Here is an 18,006-nt window from a genome sequence, read left to right as displayed (position 1 = left end):
GTACTCCACCTTATTCAACCACAACCCATCATGTCAACATTTGGCTGACCCCACTTTCGCACTAGCTTCTAAAATATCTTCAGGTGAAGAGACCATTCCCTGGGATAAAGAGCCTACCTACTTAGAAAGCTTGCTTCTTCTTTCTACACCTGGAATGAAGACCACCAAAATGGAATGGGATAAGGTTTTTGCTGTCTCCCTCATGATGCTTAATGTACACCACCGCCGTGGCGTTGTTGGACTGCACCTTTATGACCCTTCCTCGCATAAACTGGTGACTTGCTTTACAGTGTTGACAGGAAGTTTGGTCTCCTCTTTTTGTCAAAACGACCTGAAACCGCTGTCTTCTAGCTCCGGAGACTGGCATCTTTTGCTGCCAATATCCAGTCCCAGATCACACACAGACAACCCTTGTTCAGATTTGTCCTTATCAGCCACTAGCGAAGCTGAACTTTTGCCTCTGGTGCCTGAGAGATTGTCTGTTTGGTCAAAAATTGGGAATTAACTAGAGCTGAAACAGTCCTGAATATAACTGTGCAAACTGCACTGCTTCAAAGGTGGACACCACCTTTGCTAGAACCTTCATCCCCAGGTGTACCGACACCCGTCTGCAAGCTAACAGGGACTTCACCAGTCCCTGTCGCTAGGGTTTCTTGTCCTGTGACAGGAACACCCATTGCTGATGGGTGTCAAACAGAAGGCACAAGAAGATCATCTTCTGCGAAGGGCTCCGATTGGACTTCTTGAAATTGATAATCCAACTGTGATTCCATAAGGGCAGTCCTCTTAGCCGTCCAGTGCCTAGTGGGGGACCAGAGATACCTCGTCCCGGTTTCAAGAGGTTGGAACCGCGATTCTTAGCCTGATCCCCGTTCCAAAAAATGGGGATCTATTTACCGGTCTTTCAGCACCTCCTGTGCACAGCCCTATGCCGGTCCTGACCCAATGGTGCTGGAGGCATGAGAATTCCTGGCACTACCTATGGTAGGAGTGGCTGTGTCCACCCCAGAGGTGATCCCGCGGAGAGATTGCCTGCCGACAAAAGGAGGAGCTGCCTGTGGCACCTCTGCAGCCCAGTTCAGTCATACGTAGGAATGCCTCACCTCAAAGAGATGTTGGTGGGTGATCAAACAAATAAAATATAAAACATTGCTACTTAAAACATAATAAATGTACAGAGCTATCATAGGCAGCCATTAATATGCGCCTGGCTCCTGCAGGCACTTAAGATCAACTGAGGTTAGAATGTAGCGAATGTTGTATAGAGGGGGAGGAGCTTACATTTCAGCACTAAATTTGAAACTGCTAAAGCTCCAGCAACCACATTCTATACCCCACATTCTCCAGTGTCCCCGGTGGATGAAAGAGGGTGAAGGTTTACAGTCCATATGTTGATGTGGCCCTCATTTTAAACTAATAAATATGCATCCTCTTTTCCTTTATAACATTAAAGGGGCTTTTTATCTAATCTGTATATGGTAATACTTATTATGTAAACTAACAGCAAAGAAAAATTGGTAACAAAACCACATTACATACTTCATCTAACGTTTTAGATTGATTCATTCAGGATGATCTGGGGTGACAAAAATCAAGTCAAATTTGCATAGTCCAAGTTTTAATTCTCGTTTATTTTAATTTTTGTTTAACTATATTAAATAAAATGTTTGCAGAAACTACTAAAAAAATGTGTTCTCATTCTTCAGGATGAAAAACCCCCACCTGCGTGCTAAGCTGGCAGAAGTACTGGAGGCTGTAATGCCTCATCTGGAACATACTCAGAACCCACTTATATCTAGTGTCTTCCACCGGCAGAGAATCTTTTGCTCTTACCGACTTGCATCACGCTTGGCAGAAGCGCTCATAAAGGTGTTTGTTGACATAGAATTTACTGGTATGTGAAGAGACTATTTTGTTTAATGAAAATCAAGACACTATATTTCATACAATAGCTATTAATATGCCAACTGTGTATCTTCAGGTGACCCACATCAATTTGAGCAGAAGTTTAACTATCGGCGTCCTATGTATCCTATCTTAAGGTATATGTGGGGGCAGGACACCTATCGAGAGAGTATAAAGGTTAGCAGCCCTATAAGTTATCATTTGATTGTTGGCACTATTTCGTATCCTTCTTGATTAACTCCTAAAAGAAGCAACTTGTTTTCTTCTCCACAGAATTTGGCAGATTATGCAGCTGAAAACCTTGAGGCTGTGAATCCACCACTATTTCTGCGATTCCTCAATTTGTTGATGAATGATGCTGTATTCCTACTAGATGAAGCCATCCAGGTAAAAACTAGGGGGGGAATTAAATAACAAGCAATGTTTGGGATACTATGATTGAGGGAGGGCAACAGGCAGCTTATATATAATGCAACATTAGTTTTTTGTTTGGATAGGCATTTTATCACAAAATTTATAGGAATTTTTTATTTCAAACCTAACCTGTTAATTGGTTTAGGTGGGTACTGTATCTATGAGCCTTTTTTGCAAACGGAATGCTACAAATAATAATAATAGTATTAGTGATATCTAATATTACTTTATACATGTTCCACATAGTACATTATATTTGCTAACAATTTTATTTGTGTAAAGTAACTAAAAATAACATGATTTAAAACTGAACCCTCTTGTATATGATTTTAGAGTATACTTCCACTGTACTTGTGCCGCCTTTTATTAAAAAGAATGAAATCATAAATTTAATAAAAAATAAAAACAAACTGGTAATTTGCTGAAATGAATTTCCCCATTGCAGTATAGCAATACTTTTTGAAGAAACTCTTTCTTTCTCTCTTCCTTATCACCCAGTACCTGAGCAAAATTAAAGTTCTACAGATAGAGAGGGATCGGGGAGAATGGGACGGACTGAGTGCTGACAACCGTCGGGAGAAGGAGTCAAATCTGCTCATGTTTGGGCAGTTAGCCAGGTTTCACAATATCATGTCAAATGAGACCATTGGGACCTTAGCTTTCCTCACCTCAGGTAAAAATACAATTCACGCACTATAGCTTGAAGTAGTTGTCAGCTCTTGTAACATTTTTCTCATAAGTCAACAATACATTTGTGTTCTATTTTGTTTTTACCATTGGCAGCATTGATCTTGAGACCAATATTTATCTACATTCTGTAACTAATTTTAATTACTAAAATAATATTTGCATTACAAGAATATTGTGAAATAAGCTTGCACATACAACAGAGGATAGTATAACTAATTTATTACACCAGCAACTACTAAATATAGATGTAATTTGTGTATGGGCTTTTTTTTCAGCAATGTCTAATTTTATATATTTTTTCCATTTGAGATATTAAACAACAGTCCACTTAAAATTAATTAATTTCTCTGTCTTCCTTTGGGGGACATTGGGGTATAGAGGGCGAACTGGCACTTTAACTTCTGTTAACTAAGCCCTAGCTCCTCCCTCTCTATACCCCACTTCCTGCTAGCCTCAGTTTAGTTTAAGTGCCCAGCGAACGGGCTGCGTCTGGGCTGCTGTGCAGCTCTCTTCTGTTGGTTTATTTATTATTTTATGCTCTGTCCCGGACAGCCGCCAGCTCTTTGCAGCTGTCAATCACCGCTTCAGCACTTGCCGGCTCCGATGTCATGGGTCCGCATCAGGGACAAAGTGCAGCGGTTTCCCCCGAGGCTTGCAGGTTTCAAATCTGCCTACTGGCTGGGGGGACAGGAAGCAGGAATATGCAGTGTGCTGCGCGTGGCACGGACGGCTGTGCGCTGTCTGGGGGGGGGGGGGGTGGTCGGAGGTGCCTGTTTTGCCAGCCCTCCTCTACCAACGTTTTCATGCCCTCCTAGGAGCCGGGCACAGTCGCCGCAGGCTGTGTCCCTCCTCCTGGTCTGACAGTCAGACTGCAGACACTGCGTGAGGAGGAGTGGCAGAAGGTAAGTGAAACCCTCTCCCACCACAGTGCTGGGAGAGGGGGGTAGAGAATCGCAGTTTGTCCCCTGAGTCAGGCTGCTGCTTACTAGGAGCAGTCGTAAAAAAAAAAAAATAACAAAAAATTATATTTTTATCTCAAGAGACTGGGTCAGGCTAGGGTCACGAAAATAGTGAGCCCTGCTCTGCTAGGCTCTGGATTGGTTGAGAGGGTTGTCCTGTTGGACGCTTGCCAATCCAGTGCTGGGCCCTGGGGGGGTGACGTTTCCTCTATTGCACTTCCTCTGTGGTGGTCTCTCACTCCTTTGTGTGCAGACACCAGAATAGACAGCCATTTTATAGCTCCAGCTTCTCCCCTTTTCTGTCCTGAGTCCTGTAAGGTAAAGGGTTGGGGGTTGTTTTTTGAAAAGTTTATCTTTTAGTCTGTGGGGCTTTATTGGCTGTATTGCAGGTTCACTTTCTGTTCACTTTTGTGTGCTGCTTGTCATTTATATTGTGTTTTGTTACACTGTTTATTACACTCTGTTGTGTGTGTTTTGTCCCGTCTGTTAACATGTCAGATAGGGGATAATCCATGCGTGGTAGGGCTGGTGTTACATCTATGTTGAGTTTCACCTGTGATTTCTGTCACGTTAAGTTACCATCTAGTCAGTGAGGTGCGCAGGCTCTGTGCGCAGCCTGTCGGCCCTCAGAGAGCATACTGTGTGAAACAGCAGCTGCTTGTTTAGATACCTCAGAACCTGCCTGGACTCAGTCTCTCTCCAATACTGTGGCTGAAGTTGCTCAGTTGGTGCGGTCACAGGCTGTGGCCGCACCATCTTCTAATTTCGTTTGCACTGTAGCGAATGACATGGGTTCTAGTTCGCTAAGTCAGAGTTTGATTGTTTCTACCCAGGCGGAGTCTGCAGAACCAGCTTGGGTACAGGGACTTTTATCCTCTGTACAGGGTTTAGTGTTGGTCTCTTCCTCTTTAGAAAGGATTTTGCATTATGCTGCACCGTCTTCCTCACGTAAGCGTAAGAGGGCAGCGACACCCATTCAGGGAAATGAGTCAGTTTCTGACTCTTGTTCCCAGGAAGAGGGTGAATTGGCGGTGGATTCTGATATGGATGCTCCTTCGGTGGTGGAGGAGGTTCATTCTGATCGTCAGAGTGTGGAAGAATTAATTCAAGCTGTGCTTCAGGTACTTGACTTTCCTGAGGAAGAGGTTCCTGACGCTGCAGAGGCTTCTCTTTTTGTACACCGGAAAAATAAATCTTTCTATTTCCCAGCTTCTTCCCAGTTGGAAGATTTGTTGTCAGAGCCTTGGGCTTCCCCAGATAGGAAGTTCGAAGTGTCTCGGTGACTGCAGTCGTGTTATCCTTTTCCTCCTGAAGTTCTTGCTAAATGGGAAACGCTTCCACGTGTGGATGCTGCTGTTGCAACGTTGGCAAAGGTAACTACTATTCCTCTTCCTAACGCAGCCACTCTTAAGGAAGGTACAGACCGTAAGGTTGAGGCTGTCCTTAAGTCCATTTCTTAGTGGCAGCAGGTGCCTCTTTGAGGCCTGCTTTAGCATCTGCGTAGGATAACAAAACTGTTGAACTTTGGTCAGAACAGCTGTCTGAAGGTTTGTTGACAGGCAGGCCATCCTCTGAACTGCTTCCATCAGTGGAGAAAATTCAGAGGGTGACAGATTATTTAGGAGTGGCAGCTATGGACGCGGGACTGAATGGGGCATGTATTTCTGCCTCTGCAGTTTCGGCTCGTCGCACTCTCTGGCTTAAGTCCTGGGAGGCTGATGTGGAGTCTAAAAAGGCTCTTAAAACCATACCTTTTTCTGGGGGTGTTTTGTTTGGTCCTTAGCTTGACTCCATTATCAGTCAAGCAACTGGGAGCACTTTTCTCCCAGTTCTTTCATTCCTCAGGAAGGATTCAGGGTCAATATTCCTCGGGCCAATCTTCTAGAGGCCAGGCATCCGCCCCCAGGGGTGGTTTGCATCATTGGCGCCAGGCCTGGTCGACTCGACGTCCAGCAGCGAAGCCTGCAGACAAGCAGTGCGCATGATGGGCATTTTGCTCCTCTGCTGTCGCCAGTGGTGGGAGCCTGTCTTCTCTTGTTCAGGAATCGGTGGTTTCAGTCTACCACCGATGTCTGGGCTCAGGGGGTGGTGGATTGAGGATACAAGATTGTTTTGCTCGGTCTTCCTCCCAGGCGGTTCTTTGCCACAGGTCTTCCCATTTGTCCACGAAAACGACTGGCTTTTTGAGAAGCAATTCAACCCCTCCTTTCTTCGGAAGTGATTATTCCGGTGCCAGATTCTCAAAGAGGTTTGGGTTTTTATTCCAACCTTTTTCTCGTGCCAAAACCAGACTGCTCATTCAGACCAATTCTGAATCTGAAGTCTTTGAACACCCAGGTCAGAGTGTCCAGGTTCAAGATTGAGTCTTTGCGCTCAGTCATTCACGGCATGGAACAAGGAGAATTTTATGGTGGCTATAGACCTTAAGGATGCCTATCTCCATGTGCCCATCTGGAAGGGTCATGAGTCCCTTTTGAGGTTTGCTGTTCAATCAGAGCACTTCCAATTTCAGGCTCTTCCCTTTGGTCTGGCCACGGCCCCATGTATCTTCACCAAGATCATAGCGGCCATGGCTGCTCTGCTAAGGTCCAAGGGAATTACAATCATCCCATACCTAGACGTTCTTCTTGTAAAGGCAGATTCTCCAGAGGTGCTTCTGTCACATATCCAAGTAGTAATCCAGATTCTAGAGTCTCACGGTTAGATTCTCAACTTTAAGAAGTCCAATTGATCCCCATCCCAGCGAATGATCTTTTTGGGTCTTTTATTCGACAAGATTCTAGCGTTGCAAAAAATGGTGAAATCTCTGTTGGCGGCAAGTAGGCCTTCGATACATTTCGAACTTGAGAGTTCTGGGCAAGATGGTATCAGCTTTCGAGGTGATCCAGTTTGCAAAGTTTCATGCACGGCTGTTCCAGTTGGAAGTTCTGTCGCAACGGAACAAATCCCATCTGAATCTGGCGGGCCAAGTATTCCGCACGTCAATCGCTTCTTTGGTGGTTACACATACAGAATCTCGCCAGGGGACGCAAATTCTCAATTTGAAATTGGACTTTGATCACGACGGATGCCAGTTTTTAAGGTTGGGGGGTCATCTGTCTTCATGCTCGGTTTCAGAAGGAATCCAGGCTTCCAATCAATGTCTTGGAACTGCGAGCAGTGTTTCAGGCTCTTATAAGCGTGCAACACTTGCTGCAGGGAAGGCCAGTGAAGATTCAGCCAGACAATGCTACAGCAGTGACATACCTCAATTACTAGGGCGGCACCAAGAGTCCCTTGGCCATGCGGGAAACACACAAGATATTTCAGTGGGCCGAGGTTCACGGTCCAGCGCTCACGGCAATCTTTATTTCTGCAATAGAGAATTGGCTAGCAGACTTTCTAAGCAGGCAGAATCTGCATCCGGGCGAATGGTCCCTCCATCCGGAGGTGTTTCGTCAGTTGGTGGAACGCTGGGGTCAGCCGGATGTCGACGAGATCCTATGACTGTCGCAGTAGATGCCGCTTAGTGTACCTTTTTCCACCGGTAGCCATGCTCCCAAGGGTGTTAAACGTAGAGAGAAGGTGTTCCAGTTCTTCTAGTAGCGCCAGATTGTCCGCGGAGGGCCTGGTACACCGACGTGCTCTCCATGTCAGGAGCTCGGTCGTGGAGTTTGCTGCTACGCCCAGACCTATTAACTCAAGGTCCCTTTTGTCATCTAGGTTTACAACGTCTGACTTTAACAGCGTGGCTGTTGAAGCCATGATCCTAAGAGCTAAAGGTTTTCCCGAACGTGTGGTGCAAACCATACTTTGTGCTCGGAAACCAGCCTGTGCAAAAATTGATCATCGAGTCTGGAAGACATATATTGACTGGTGTGAAAAAAGGGATATCCTACTTCGTCTTTTCGCTTGGCCAGATTACTTAGGTTCTTGCAGGACGGGTTGGATGCTGGTTTGTGTCTTAGTTCTCTTTAAAGGTCAGGTGTCAGCTCTTTCGGTCTTCTTTCAAAGAAAACTCGCTGTCATACCTGATGTGCAAACTTTCATTCAGGGCGTACTCCATGTACAACCTCCATATGTTCCTCCAGTTCCGCCGTGGGATTTGAATTTGGTGTTTAATGCTTTACAGCGTCCGTCTTTTGAACCTTTGAATGCAGGGGATTTCAAATTTCTAACCTGGAAAATGGTTTTCCTTTTGCCCATTTCTACGGCACGCAGATTTTCACAGCTTGCTGCTTTATCTTGCAAGTCTCCTCTTCTTGTTTTTTTATAAAGACAGGGCAGTTCTTCGATCCAAGCCCTCTTTCCTTGCTAAGGTCGTGCCTAGATTTCATCTAAATCAGGACATTGTCATTCCTGCCCTGACTGATGCTACGTCTTTGGATAACGATAATCCTATTCGTTATCAATGTTGTGCGAGCCTTGCGCATTTATGTGAAAAGGTCTCAGAAGGTGCACAAGACTGATGATCTTTTGATTCTCTGTGATGCTCACAAAAGAGACTGGCCAGCTTCTAAAGTGACTATTGCTAGGTGGATTACGACTGTTATCCGTCAAGCTTATAGTGGGGCTGGGGAACCTGTCCCAGATCATCTCCGGGCGCCCTCTACAAGGTCTGTTAGTGCTTCCTGGGTGGCCCGCCTGGTGCCTCCAGTGAACAGCTGTGTAAAGCGGCCACGTGGTCGTCTGTACACACATTCACTAAGTTTTACAAGTTTAATGTGTTTGCATCCAAGGATGCAAGTTTTGAAAGAGAGGTGTTTTGTGCCGTTTCTTCTGAGCGTTCCCTCCCGTGAGGCAGCTTTGGGATGTCCCCAATGTCCCCGGTGTCCCCCAAAGGAAGACAGAGAAAATTGGCTTTTTATACTTGCGTAAAATCTGTTTCTCTTAGTCCATTGGGGACACCGGGCGCCCGCCTTTAACGCTCTGGTTTCGCCTACTGATTGACATGTTTTCTTGTTGTTAAGAAAATATTGTTCTGTTAAGTTTATTCTCTGTTGTTTTCTCTCTATCTGTGGGCTTGGTTAAACATAAACTGAGGCTAGCAGGAAGTGGGGTATAGAGGGGGTGGAGTTGGGGCTTAGTTAACAGAAGTTAAAGTACCAGTTCGCCCTGTCCCTAATCTATACCCCAACTAAGAGAAACAGATATTACGTAAGTATAAAATTCCAATTATTTTTCTTTGCTAAATTTATTAATCATCTTTCAATTTTGTGATCACCTTGAAGGGGAGAGAGTAGGATAAAGGATAAATGCACAATGCACAGATTATATATTGACAAACTCGGCCACTTTCCAGACCGTGAGACTAGTAAGTGCTATTTGGCGCTTGGAGGCTAGTAATACTTCTTCTCTTTTTTTTTTTTTTTCCTCAGACATACGCTCGCTATTTGTCCAATCAATTTTAACAGAACGTATCATCTCAATGCTCAACTACTTCCTCCAACATCTAGTGGGCCCTAAGATGGGGGCCTTGAAGGTGAAAGATTTCAGTGAATTTGACTTCAAGCCACAGCAGTTGGTTTCTGACATCTGCACCATCTACTTAAACTTGGGGTAAATTTGGAACTGCAGTACTTGCAGTGGGTCCTGTGAAACTTTGTGCAGGGATTGGTTTGCACACAAAGCTGAATGGGGTAAATAAATTATGTTTATTTTTTGTTCCAGGGATGAAGAGAATTTTTGTGCTTCTGTGCCAAAGGACGGTCGCTCCTATTCACCTACTCTGTTTGCTCAAACAGTGCGGGTACTAAAGAAAATTAACAAGCCAGGGAATATGATAGTGGCGTTTGCAAATGTGGCTGAGAAAATTAAGGTGAGAGAAAGCGTCTTCAGCTTTACTGGTAATATAATAATACTATTTGAGCTGAAACCATTATCAAATCTTCTGCTTGTCTGTGCTATTGGTGCACTTTGTTAGGAAGAGCAATCTTCATGGTACACATATGCTTTCAGTATCTATTCATGGATTACAAACTACAAATCAGGAAATATTTATAAATATAGATGGAAAAGAATATGTAGCTTAGTGGAACTGAAGCATTTGAAATCCAATGGGGGCCAGTTTTCTTTTTCTGATACAGAGCAGGCTTACTGTCAATAAATGCAAGAAAGGATTCTGCAGTCAACTTTTTGCAGACACAAAATGATGATAATGGAAAACCATAGCTTTTATTTGGTTTCATAACAAATATATATACAATGTGGGACTGTTATGCCAAAGCATGGGAACATTTAAGTACCTATGTGTGAATATTACAAGATTACTTTTTTTATATATTTGCAATAAAATATAACTTTTCTAGGTTTAGTTGCTCTATAAGCAGTATGTTAATAGTACAGCACTATCACAAGTACATGGTAGAAAAATGCAGTGGGTCGGGTACCTGCAGGTATGAAAGAATTTTCCACAGAGAACTGTGCACCAAGAGAACGGGATCTGGTGAAAACCTGTGTCGCCACCAGAGGTTTTGAGCTCTGCATTTTTTTTTATTATATTTTTTTAGCACCATAGGTTTTGGGGATGATTTTGAGGGATCTTGATTGTATAGCAGACATTTTTGGTCGGTATTGTATAATTCGTATTTTAGCCCTTTTAAAATATACATTTCTCTTTCCTATCATTGGGGGACACTGCAAGACATTGGAGTATAGTAAGTGGGACTAGGAGTTTTGGCACTTACACTTGTTTAATCCACACACTCCTCCCCTACTATGCCCCTCCTCTCCTGCAGCTACCTCAGTTTTGTAAAACCAAGCATACGAGAAAAGGCCAACAAGGCAAACATAGAACCTAATAACCATAACAGAACCATTTACAGAGCAAAGGGAGGATGCGCAGCGTCTCCCAATGGAGTCAGAGAAACAGATTTTACAGTGAGTAAGAATCTTATTTTCTCTTTCCAACCATTGGGCAACACTGCAAGACGTTGGGGACATATCAAAGCTGCCTCTAAGGGAGGGATTGCTCTGGAACGACTGCGCACAATACCCTGCGCCCCAAATTCGCATCAGTGGATGCAAGTCCGCAACCTATAAAATTTGGAAAAAGGTGTGGACAGACGACCATGATGCCGCTCTGCAGAATTGCTCCACCAAAGCATCATGACGTACCGCCCAAAAAGCGCCAACAGTCCTGGTGAGCTATCAAAGTCACCAGGACAGGCTAAGAGGCCTGTACATAAGCTACCTGAATGGTGGCAGTGATGCAGCGGGCAAGAGAGTGCTTGGAAGCTGGCTAGCCCCGCTTATGACCATCGTAGAGGACGAAGAGGTCCTTAGTCTTAAGGACAAAGTCTGTGCAGTCAACATGGCAACGAAGAGCGCGAAGACGACGATGAAGAAGAAAAGAAGATGATGATGCTGGGACCACAATCTCCTCATTCAAGTGGAACCTGGACACCACATTCGGGGAAAAAAGGAATGGGGCGAAGCACCACTTTAGCTTCATGGAATATAAAAAAATGGGGGAGTGCAGCAAAGCGAAACCCTACGAGCGGTGGTGATGGCCAAGAGGAAAACCGCCTTCCAAGTGATTATGTAAATCGACTGAATCCAGTGGTTCAAATGAGTCCAAATTAAGTGCTTTGAGCACCAGGTTGAGTTCCCATCGCTTCACAGGATAAACAAACTGGGGCTGAACGTGAAGAACCTGCTGCAGGAATGTCTGAACATCTTGTAAGCCTGCCAGCAATGCTGAAAATAAATGGAGAGTGCAGAGACCTGTTAGGAATTACCTGGCATATAGACTTGATAGGATAAACTCCTAGTCCCACCTACTCTACCCCAATGTCTCGCAGTGTCCCCCAATGGAGTCAGAGATACAGATTTTACGGTGAGTAAAATTCCTATTTTTTTTTTTCACATGTAAAACCACACCAATAAATTTTTGACCCAGCTTTGGGCACAATGCACAAATATGTGGGCACATCTTGTATGTGAGTACTGGTGTACACAGTGTATATATAGCACTGTTTAGCATAATGTGTATTTGGCACAGTGAGTGAAAACTACTTCTTGGGTGTAGTGAGTCTGTTTGGATCAATATCTGTTCAGACACTGCTTGGCACAGAATTTGTATAGTCACTGCTGGGCACATTATGCATGTTCAGTGATAAAAGGGGATGTTTTAAGGAAGCTATTAAAATTAGACATGCACTAAGCACTGCTTAAACTCAAGGGTGAATCCTTACTGTAAATTTGCATCAGCAGATGCTCCACACACACTTTATTCCCTCCCCCCTGCTTCAGATGGAATAGTTACTTTGATAGTTACTGGATTAACGATTTCCAGGATTAACTAATGCCAATATAGGCAGGAGTGTCATGTGTTGTAATTGGCTCTCTTGCTAATCCAATAACCTAGCAATACAGGTGGACAAGGGGCTAGACCAGTGGTTCCCAAACTTTTGCAGTTCGCGGCACCCTTAGAGTCTCCAAATTTTTTCAAGGCACCCCTCCAAAATAATTACTGAGCAGTCCTGTTTTAGAAGTAGTTGGGTCAAAAAATTGTAACAAGTATTTAGGTCACGACAAAAATACTTAATTAGTTGTATGTAAAAATGCCCCTCTGCATCCAGAGACACTGCCCCCTCTGCATCCAGAGACACTGCCCCCTCTGCATCCAGAGACACTGCCCCCTCTGCATCCAGAGACACTGCCCCCTCTGCATCCAGAGACACTGCCCCCTCTGCATCCAGAGACACTGCCCCCTCTGCATCCAGAGACACTGCCCCCTCTGCATCCAGAGACACTGCCCCCTCTGCATCCAGAGACACTGCCCCCTCTGCATCCAGAGACACTGCCCCCTCTGCATCCAGAGACACTGCCCCCTCTGCATCCAGAGACACTGCCCCCTCTGCATCCAGAGACACTGCCCCCTCTGCATCCAGGCACTCTGCCCCCTCTGCCCTCTGTCACGCTGCCCCCTCTGCCCTCTGTCACGCTGTCCCCCTCTGCCCTCTGTCACGCTGTCCCCCTCTGCCACCCTCCTCTGCCACGCTGTCCCCCTCTGCCACGCTGTCCCCCTCTGCCACCCTCCTCTGCCACGCTCCTCTGCCATGCTGTCCCCCTCTGCCACGCTGTCCCCCTCTGCCACCCTCCTCTGCCACGCTGTCCCCCTCTGCCACGCTGTCCCCCTCTGCCACCCTCCTCTGCCACGCTGTCCCCCTCTGCCACCCTCCTCTGCCACGCTGTCCCCCTCTGCCACCCTCCTCTGCCATGCTGTCCCCCTCTGCCACGCTGTCCCCCTCCTCTACCCCCAGGCACGCTGCCCCCTCTGCAGCCCGCTGTCACACTGTCCCCCTCTGCAGCCCGCTGTCACACTGTCCCCCTCTGCAGCCCGCTGTCACACTGTCCCCCTCTGCAGCCCGCTGTCACACTGTCCCCCTCTGCAGCCCGCTGTCACACTGTCCCCCTCTGCAGCCCGCTGTCACACTGTCCCCCTCTGCAGCCCGCTGTCACACTGTCCCCCTCTGCAGCCCGCTGTCACACTGTCCCCCTCTGCAGCCCGCTGTCACACTGTCCCCCTCTGCAGCCCGCTGTCACACTGTCCCCCTCTGCAGCCCGCTGTCACACTGTCCCCCTCTGCAGCCCGCTGTCACACTGTCCCCCTCTGCAGCCCGCTGTCACACTGTCCCCCTCCGCTGCCACCATCCTTTTCACTCTGCCCCACGCCAGACATAAAAAAAAAAGAGAAGACAGAAACTTACCAATCAGCGCGGTGCCGGGACCCAGCAGCCTCCTCTCTCCCGCAGCTGTCACTGAATATAGACGTCAGTGACAAGCTGCTGCGGGAGAGAGGAGGCTGCTGGGTCCCGGCGCCGCGCTGATTGGTAAGTTTCTGTCTTCTCTTTTTTTTTTTTTATGTCTGGCCCGTGGCACCCCAGTGACAGCGCTGCGGCGCACACTTTGGGAACCGCCGAGCTAGACTGTGTTTATCCCTTTTCCACATGAGTGCAGAATCAGCTCTTCCTTCAATTCTTCAGAAAAGGTAAAAGCAGGTTGTGGGTACAGGCAGGTGTGGTTGGGGATCTGATGTGGGGCACCTAATACATTTACACCCATGTTGCTAGTATGGGATCAATATAATCAGTAAATTAATTATTTCTCTTCTAATCGCAGTCCTTAGCAGACCAGCAGCAACGAGAAGAGGAGACTTATGCTGATGCGCCTGATGAGTTTCTGGATCCTATCATGAGTACAGTCATGTCGGACCCAGTTATTCTACCATCTTCCCGTGTTACTGTGGACAGGTCAACCATTGCTCGACATCTGCTTAGGTAAATAACTGATCCCATTGTGTTTCTTGTAGAATGTAGGACATAAATAATTTCTAAATTGAGGTTCTCCTGTCCCTTCTATGATTACCTTAAAATCACTGTGGGAAGTAACATGTGCTTAAAGTTCCTTGGAAATCAAGAAAAATTTAGAATTGGTTGAAGGAAGATGTGTGCAAACTCCAGAGCAGAAAATCTAAAACCCATTAGTTTCAATATTATGTAATTTTTAAACAAAAATTGCTAGAAGTGTAAATGCCACAGACAAAGCCCTAGTGGGATCCCAATGTAAGGAGAGTATGTCTTAATATTTTGCTTAGGTTACACTTTTAGTGGAAGATATAATACACCTAACTCGACTCAAAAATGTTGTTTCCTTATAAAAAAAAACAACTAATGTATATCTTGTAGTACACTTACCAAAATAACTTCTGATTTCAAAACAGGACATCTGTCTGAAATTAACTTATGAAATTTCAGAAACACACTATTGCTAAGGTATTTTAAGATTGTGAGTAACTGACTGACATCTGTAAGCATGAAAACATTACTGCAGTCAACAGTTGTTTTTCATGGTTAAAGATGTTTCTAAGAGAGGTAATTTCTGCAAAAATCAAATAACAGGGTTTTTGACGTTTCAGTATGCTTGTCCTGTTTCAAGTATCCGTTATTCCAGAAAGTTGTAGTACCCAGCGTAATGTTTCAATTAGGCAATATCATTTTTATTTGTTTTATCTATTTTATTGTAGATTATACATAGATCCAGAAATGATGCATTCAGGCACTAAGCAATGATGACTAAAGCCCAATCTTTATATTTTCTCAGAACTGGGTTAAGGGATAGGGAGGATAGGAGGGTTATCCTCGTGGTTTAGCACAGAGAAGAACTATGTGCCCACAAACTTATAAAAGCGTTTATAATAGTGAGCATTGACCGCCCAGACCGATGACAAACTTGTATGGTCGCCCCATTCAACAGGGAGTGTTAATCAGGGGAATATTTAAATTCTAGCCACATAAACTAAATCTGTAAAACTTATGAACTAAACATAGAAATATCATCCATGGTCATTGATTATTCTATTTTGGCCAGCCACTTCTTGAGGGTAGGTGGAGAAGAGTACCTCCAATGAACAGAAATTCTTTTGGGTATATTGAGTATGTCAGCATTATTTGGCAGCATTATCTAATATATCTAATAAGTAATTTCTTGTAATGAGAGATCAACATACTTGTGAGGTTCAACAGCCAGAAGCCTGGTCCAAGAGCAACAGGACAACCCTTAATTTTTGCTGAAAGCCCCTTTACCTTGAGCCAGAAGAAAGCTAGTCTAGGGCAGTCCAACCAAATTAGCAGAGGAGCTCTTACCCCTGAACTGCACCTCCTGCAAAGCCCTGAGACTCTAGGATGCACCTACCATCTGGAGAAGACATTGAACTGTGTTTACAGTACTGATAGGCTTAAAGAACTTATTGAGATATATTGGAATATCTTGGGCCATATCTGGTCAGTATATGACCTGTCTCAATCTCAATCCCATAATTTGGCATATTAAGGGAGAGAGTTATAAATATTTCTTTATAGTAGTTTATAAATAACAGAGATGGTGTGTTTAGGTTCCTGGGGAGTACAGCACATGACCTTGTAAAATGTCAGGACCCTTCTCACTTCAGATAGAAATGTCCTTCTTAATGAAAACATTCTAGCATCCACGTTCCACGTACAGCCAGAATTCATCTGGGGATAGGTTACATTTTTCTTACAGGGTTGCAAAGGTGCAAACTTTCCTGTCCTCTAACTATTGGCCACTCCTGATCACCCCAAGAGTCTAATGTTCCGTAACACAGTCCCGGGGGAAGTCCAGATTATATGACAACTTTGTTAGGGGGAGGAAACAGATTTTAAATTGCTCATGTTGGTCCAGCAGTGGAGTGTGGGGCCAATCATGGGATGTGAAGTGCACAATAGCTTGGTGAGCCACAGGGAAATCCTAGGAGTTCCCAGCTCTTGACTCTCAATTGCGACACATTTCTTGGAGACAGAAGCCTGTGAGCATTACTGCCTGATATCCAGGAATGAGAGGAAGCTGAAGTCCTCCCTGAGAACTCATTCTAGTCAGAATCTTTCCTGGCCCAGACAAAAGATAATTAGGTGCTAATGGGTAAAATATCATAAATTACTTTACCAACAGCTGCTGCAACGTACAGCAGATACTGTTTCTGCCAGATGTGTACAAGAACTAACAAAAATATAGAGGAGCGCTGGTTATGGTGAAATATTATTAATTTTCATATTCGCATACTGCTTGTATAAAAGAATGCAGTAATAATATAAAGAAAATAATAACTGTTATTCTGAAAAAGTAATCGGAGAAAGGATTTAAGAGTATATTGCACTTTCTTGTTTTTAATGAAAAGCATATATCTGGCGATATCAACAAATTATCCCTTATATCACTAGGCATTTGTTGTTCATTTTTGTTTCCAGAAACACCCCTTACATCCATAGTAGTTGCATGTGTCTTAGCAGTGTTATACCATCAGCTCCATGAGGCTGGTGAATTCCCCAGATTATTAGGAGATGCATGTATTTGGAAGAAATTTGACTATCTCTTAAAAATTGTTGCTTCCTAAAGGATTGTACAAGTGAACAAACTGCTTGTCTTACCAGATATGAAATATTTCTGTATCTACTGTAAATACATTTGTCAATGTATGTATACTTTTCTCTGCAGTGACCAGACTGACCCTTTTAATCGCAGTCCTCTGACCATGGATCAACTCAAACCAAACTATGAACTTAAGGAAAGGATTTTGCAGTGGCTGGCAGAACGCAAGCAGCAATGTGAAAACAAAGGACGTGATTCTTTATAGAATGACTTACAGACTGAAATGAGACATCTAATCATTGCCTCTATCAGCAGAGAATTTCAGTTTGGAACCCAGTTGCTGCACAGCTGGTGTGAATAAGGAGAGCACAGGAAACAACTGACCTTGTAGAACAAAAGCCACAGACCGGAAGAGCTACTGAGGAGGCTACTGTGGCATACATATCTACTTACCTGCCAAAGTGGTTTTAGGGGGTCAGTTTGAAACTTGTCTGCTTATGTAATTTGGGGTATGTTTGTAGAACTAGTAGTTACCCTTTTCACCTACGCACATGTGTCCACTTTATAAGAGCCAGTTCTGTAACTAATTTGGTGATGTATCTGCAATGAAATGTAATTCACCCAAATATTTTATTAATTCTTTAGCCATAAATGTTTACAGCAGAGGAAAACCTTTGGCTTTTCATCTGCTAAACTGAGGTCTTGCTGGAATTTGTAGTTCAACAACTAGCACATTTCTTGTTCCAAGCATGGTTTACAACCTTAACGGCAACTAAAACTGAACTTATATATTAGACAAATGTATTTATGAAGAGGAAGAGTAAACATTTGGAAACAGGAGGACAAGATGTCTAAATACATAACCTGTTGTAAGATGGATTCTGACTGCCAAGCTGTAAATGTATAATAATCCTGGTTAATAAATTGTAAAATCTTCATTTGAATGCTTGCAATATTACAGTTTTACTGCTTTCTAAAAGTTAGACTAAACAGATACTCTGCGCATACATAGGTACATGCTCACAACATGCATATTGGCAGAAATTTATGCTGTGTGATACAGTATTACGGTCCAGTTACATATGCTACAGCAGCACAACCTATGCACTTGTGCATATTCATAAATATGCTCTGCCTAATAGTGTCTCTATGGCCAGCCTCTTTTAAAAGC

General features: G+C 44.3%; 1 protein-coding gene across 3 annotated transcripts in view; it reads left to right on the top strand.

Annotated features, from left to right (window-relative positions):
* UBE4A (ubiquitination factor E4A) overlaps window positions 1–17,779 on the top strand; it is a 53,013-nt gene extending 35,234 nt beyond the window's left edge. For all 3 annotated transcript variants that reach the window (XM_075191138.1, XM_075191140.1, XM_075191139.1), the window contains exons 13-20: window positions 1,707–1,894; window positions 1,982–2,082; window positions 2,179–2,292; window positions 2,818–2,992; window positions 9,326–9,506; window positions 9,618–9,765; window positions 14,073–14,230; window positions 16,962–17,779. In XM_075191138.1, the coding sequence (XP_075047239.1) occupies window positions 1,707–1,894; window positions 1,982–2,082; window positions 2,179–2,292; window positions 2,818–2,992; window positions 9,326–9,506; window positions 9,618–9,765; window positions 14,073–14,230; window positions 16,962–17,100 (1,204 nt within the window). In that variant the 3' untranslated portion in view covers window positions 17,101–17,779. The remainder of the gene's footprint in view (window positions 1–1,706; window positions 1,895–1,981; window positions 2,083–2,178; window positions 2,293–2,817; window positions 2,993–9,325; window positions 9,507–9,617; window positions 9,766–14,072; window positions 14,231–16,961) is intronic.
* Window positions 17,780–18,006: the final 227 nt, after the last annotated feature.

This window comes from Mixophyes fleayi, chromosome 11 (assembly GCF_038048845.1).
Source record: "Mixophyes fleayi isolate aMixFle1 chromosome 11, aMixFle1.hap1, whole genome shotgun sequence".
NCBI classification, from domain to species: domain Eukaryota; kingdom Metazoa; phylum Chordata; class Amphibia; order Anura; family Limnodynastidae; genus Mixophyes; species Mixophyes fleayi.
This window is presented reverse-complemented; position numbering and strand designations above follow the sequence as displayed.